General features: G+C 26.8%; 1 protein-coding gene across 2 annotated transcripts in view; it reads left to right on the top strand.

Moving 5' to 3' along the window:
- Positions 1-2,657: 2,657 nt before the first annotated feature.
- LOC107027773 (12S seed storage protein CRD-like) overlaps positions 2,658-4,977 on the top strand; it is a 28,008-nt gene continuing 25,688 nt past the window's right edge. The window contains exons 1-3 of one of the 2 annotated variants that reach the window (XM_015205192.2): positions 2,667-2,931; positions 3,019-3,745; positions 3,823-4,315. In XM_015205192.2, the coding sequence (XP_015060678.1) occupies positions 2,730-2,931; positions 3,019-3,745; positions 3,823-3,973 (1,080 nt within the window). In that variant the 5' untranslated portion in view covers positions 2,667-2,729 and the 3' untranslated portion in view covers positions 3,974-4,315. Of the gene's footprint in view, positions 2,932-3,018; positions 3,746-3,822; positions 4,316-4,977 lie in introns of those variants that run through there. The other variant, XM_027918141.1, reaches the window with a different exon arrangement.

The raw sequence follows: 4,977 nt of genomic DNA, 5'->3' as shown, positions 1-4,977 counted from the left end.
AATAAATCATAGCTTCTCTGCTTTGAGCGTGCCTCTTTATCTCATAACTAAAAACTTTCTTTTTTTCTTTTCACAATCAAACACCATTTTTTCCCAATAGTAAGTTTTCATAAATCTTTTCAAGTAATTTTTTTATATTAATAATTTTCTTGTATTGACGCGTATCAAGAACACTGGTTGCAATAATATTTTTGATGTATTATTGTTTATCAAGGTTTTGAATTAAAAAATAGTACTCCAAATCATTATTATTAAAAAAATTTTTTAATCAAAAGTCATATATTTTGTTGAAATGAAAATTTTATAATATTTTATTAATATAATGTTCAATTTCACTTCCATTCAAAACAAACAACATTAATTATTTAGTGTTCAGATTTAAAGATGACATCTTAATTTTCAAATGTATATTCAGATCAAAACACCCAAATCTTGATGAAAATTTTAATATTCAGAATCTTAATGGAAATAAATAAAGCCTAACACTCACATAAACTTTTTAAAAAATATATTTTATGATATTATATTTATCTCTCTCTTTTTTTAATCTATTATTATTAATCCAAAAGGTTGTAGACAACAACTTTACCCTTCAAAAATGCTAACCTGTTCTAATTAATTACTCTACATATTTATCACAATATTTAACAGATATAAATAAATAATTACCTAACCAGTACACCAATGATAGCAGATCCTAAATTGAAAACACACTTAAACTATTTTTTTTTTTAAAAAAAATTATATCTAAATTATAAAGCGTGAGTTGAATAAAAAATAATTTAATAAAATAAATATTATACCCATTAATAGACATAACTTTTGCTAAAATAGCATTTGTTTTGAGATACAGAAAATATCATATTGAGTATGTGCCGTACAACAACAATTACTTGTATCATGATGGAGATGGAATTGATGGGTAATATATGATTTCTCAATCATAAAACGATATAACAAAATTATTTTCCTTTAGTTTATCACAGGAAGTCAGTTTATATATTCTTGCCCATGCTAGTTTTTTTCTTTATTATTTGCTTCGGTAATTTATGATTTTCGAAAGTGTTTGAAAGAAAATAATTCAAAATAAATTAGAAAGTGTTTGATAAGATTAAAAATAACTTAATATAAATTTTAAACGACTTAAAAATAAGTTAAAATCAAAAATAGATATCCGCTTACTTTTTTTTCGACTAAAAAATTATTTTATTTTGACTTTTTAAAATTTATTTTTTTAAGTAAATCCAAACACATTTCAAGAGTTATTGGTAAATTTAGTATAGTTTTTACGTCACAGTAATAACTTTTCTGGGGCTTTTGTTCTTTCCCTTTATTGCCCAGTGGCAATGTAATACTATTTATGTTCACTTTTATTTGTCAAAATAAAATCACACGTAACTCTTAAGAAAAAAAAGTAATTAAGAGGTAAATTTTTATAACATTATTGAAATCGGTCCTCATTAATTGACTATTAAATTCTATACATTAAATATTGAAAAACCTACTTGAATTAGTATCTTTTCTTAAATAATTACTGATTTTAGCGATATTTTTTTATTTATTATCATTTATAATAATATTATATTAAATCTGTAATATGTATTAAAAGTGAATTATATATGTAATAATATAATTATTTTTATATTATGCTTGTTTGGTAAGAAATTGACACATTATATTATTACTGTAATAAAATGTGTGATAAATATATTAATCAGTAATAAAACTTGTATTATATGCGCATAATAAATTGTTATTTGTGTTATGTATTGAAACTGTATTAAAAGTGATCGAGTGAAAAAAAATATTATTAATATAAATGATAAATATATTATTCACATATAATACAAGTTTTATTGGTGGATAATACATTTATCACATATTTTAATATATTTTTAAAAATAGTTATAATACATACATATAACATAATTAATTTACTTTCAATATATATTACAGATTTAACATAATATTGCTATAAATGATAATAAATAAATAAAATATCACTATGGGTTCTAATGCATTGGTCCATCATATTGGAGAAAAAAGGTACGTGCCAATCTTTTCTAACTTGCGATAAAGAGTACTCTTCGAAACGAACAAAGAAGAATTTGACAAATAAATTGAGATGGGACAATAATAATTCTATTATAATTGCTTGGCCAAAAAAAAAATGGAGCTCCTTTAATGATAATGACACAACATTTCAAAAGAAAATCCAACAATTATAACCAACGTATAATTATTAATTAGATTTATGGTATTAGTTTGCAGTATTATAATTTTTATTAGATTTTGGAATGCAGTTACATAAATTAAAATTAAGTATAATTTATGCTTCTGTTCATCTCTCTCCTATTTTATTCACCACACTTCTTGTACCTGGTATTCTAGATTTATGTATCTAGTGTGATTTGCATATATATATGAATCTCGTTCTCTCTCTCACTCGCTTCTTTTCTTTTCTTAGTGTATCTCGTAATAAAAATATATGTATACTTGATTTGAAATATGATGTGAAATTAGTAAGAGAATACGTAATTGTTTGGAATTGAAATTATCAGAAAGAATCAATTAATACGATGGGAATGTTTGCGTAATTAGTTAGGATCCTGCTGCCTTTCTATAAGTAGAAACGAGATACCTGAAGAATGTATTAGCCTAGCTAGGAAAATATTATCATTATATAGTTTTGAGTTCCGTTTTGCAGAAAAAAAATAAAAAGTATATCGATGGATATAATATTGTCATCGAAAAAAGCCGATAAAACGATAGTGGAAGTTGAAGGAGTTGGTGGATACTACACATGGTCAAGTAGCCAATTTCCAGTTCTTAGTCAGAAAAAAGTAGCTGCTGGTTTAATACTTCTTCAGCCTCGTGGCTTTGCTTTACCTCACTATACCGACTCCTCTAAAATTGCTTATGTTTGTGAAGGTACATTGGACATATATGTAGATAATATTGGTTTTTTAATTTATTTATGCAAAATTTAAAACATGTTATAATATTTTTTTATAACAGGTGAATGCATTGCTGGACTGATCTCACCAGAAGATTCAAAAGAAGAAGTTGTAAAAATTCAAAAAGGGGATACTATACCAGTTACCTTGGGAACAGTGTCATGGTGGTACAATGCTGGTGATTCTAAACTCGCTATAATTTTATTGGGAGAATCGTCTGATGAATACACACCTGGAGAATACTGTTTTTTCTTTTTAACTGGAGCTGCTGGTATACTAAATGGATTCCCTAATGAAATAATTGCTAAATCTTTTCACATGACCGAAACTGAATCTGAAAAATTCATGAAAGATCAAAGTAGTTTAAATATTTTAATTAAGGTAAATGAAGGTATACCAATTCCAAGCCCATCCCACGACGCGAAATGCAAGTTGGTTTTCAACTTGGATGGTGCAAAACCTTGTGTTGAGGCAAAAAATGGTGGAGTTTTATCTTCGGTAAGTGGTAAGAACATAGCGTTGCTTGGAGATGCTGGATTAAGCGCGAATCGCGTAGTCTTGGAATGTGGTGCTGTACTTGGTCCGATATTTACAGCAGATTCGTCCGTTCAATTGAGTTATATTACCAAAGGAAGTGGACGTGTTGTAATTGTGGGACTTTTTGGTAAGGTTGTGTTGGATACTAAAGTGGAAGAAGGAGAACTGTTTTTTGTACCAAAATTCTTTCCGTTTGTTGTGGAAGCTGATGAAGGAGGAATGGAGTTCTTCTCCGTGAAAACATCGTCAAAGTAAGTTACTCCTATCATGTATTAACTTAGCTAATCAAATGTGACTATGTAATTAATGTTTAATTATATATTTGTAGGCAAGTATATGGAGAACTATCGGGTGGGAAAAAATCAATTTGGGAAGCAGCATCTCCATCAATTGTAGAGGCGTTCCTAAATATGACTCCAGATTTTACAAAGTCTTTCAAGTCCAAGATTGCTAAGGGCTCACTGATTACCCCACCTTAGATTAAACTGTTTGAGTTTAAGAATATATATATATAGATAATATGCTTGAAAATAAAAGATGGATGATGAAATGTGTGTTTGTTTTAGCATTTCCTGAATTATATATATGTCTTCTTAAGAAAAAAAGGAAAAATGTCAAATATGATTTTTCAAATATAGCTGTAATTTAAGGGATTTTACATGTATTTGTCGTGAAATAAATGTATATCTACCGTATGTAAAATGTATATGTGACTGTATGTCTTATGTATATCATTGGACTTGCATTCATTTTTTTACATGTCAGTTTTCTGGCATTAAATCAAAGTATGGGGGTACTAAAGTTCACTTCCGTTTTTCCTCTCTTCCATTTGCCATAAATTTCATAAATACTTTTTCTGTCTGTTTATTTATTTATTAAATATTTTCAATATAATTTTTTTTTTAATTTGTTATTTTTGACAAATCAAAGAAGAATTATTTTTATTCTATTGTATCTTCAATTTATTAACACCGAGTTAATGTTTTAAAAAATATAGTGAATAAATATGTGTAATACTCAATAAAAATATAATAATAAACTCATTATACCAATTATTATTTGCTCAAGAGGTGCCACGTCAAATAGGGTTGGAGGGAGTACATACTTCATCCTTTTTACAAATTAATTAATCAAAGAGTTTCTCTCCATGAGTATCTATTGTTAGAAAGCACTTTTTTATAAAATAAAATAATGTAAATTAAGGGTGTGTTTGGTATGGAGGAAAATGTTTTCCTAGAAAATGTTTTCCTGGAAAACAAGTAGATTTTAGACTTATTTTCTCATGTTTGGTAGGTGAATAGAAAATATTTTCCGAAAATGATTTTTAGTGTTTGATTTATGAATGAAAAATGTTCTTGAGAGACATTTTTTATTTTTACTAGAGTAAAAAATAATTATGACATTGAAAATATTTTTTAAAATCAAAATTATTATTTTTTAGGGGTGGGGTGGGGGTAGTGGGTTAATTTTTTGGGGAGGGGTT

The sequence above is a fragment of the Solanum pennellii genome, chromosome 1, assembly GCF_001406875.1.
Source record: "Solanum pennellii chromosome 1, SPENNV200".
In the NCBI taxonomy this organism is placed as follows: Eukaryota; Viridiplantae; Streptophyta; class Magnoliopsida; order Solanales; family Solanaceae; genus Solanum; species Solanum pennellii.
Note: the sequence above shows the minus strand (reverse complement) of the source record. Positions and strands in the feature narration are given on the sequence as shown.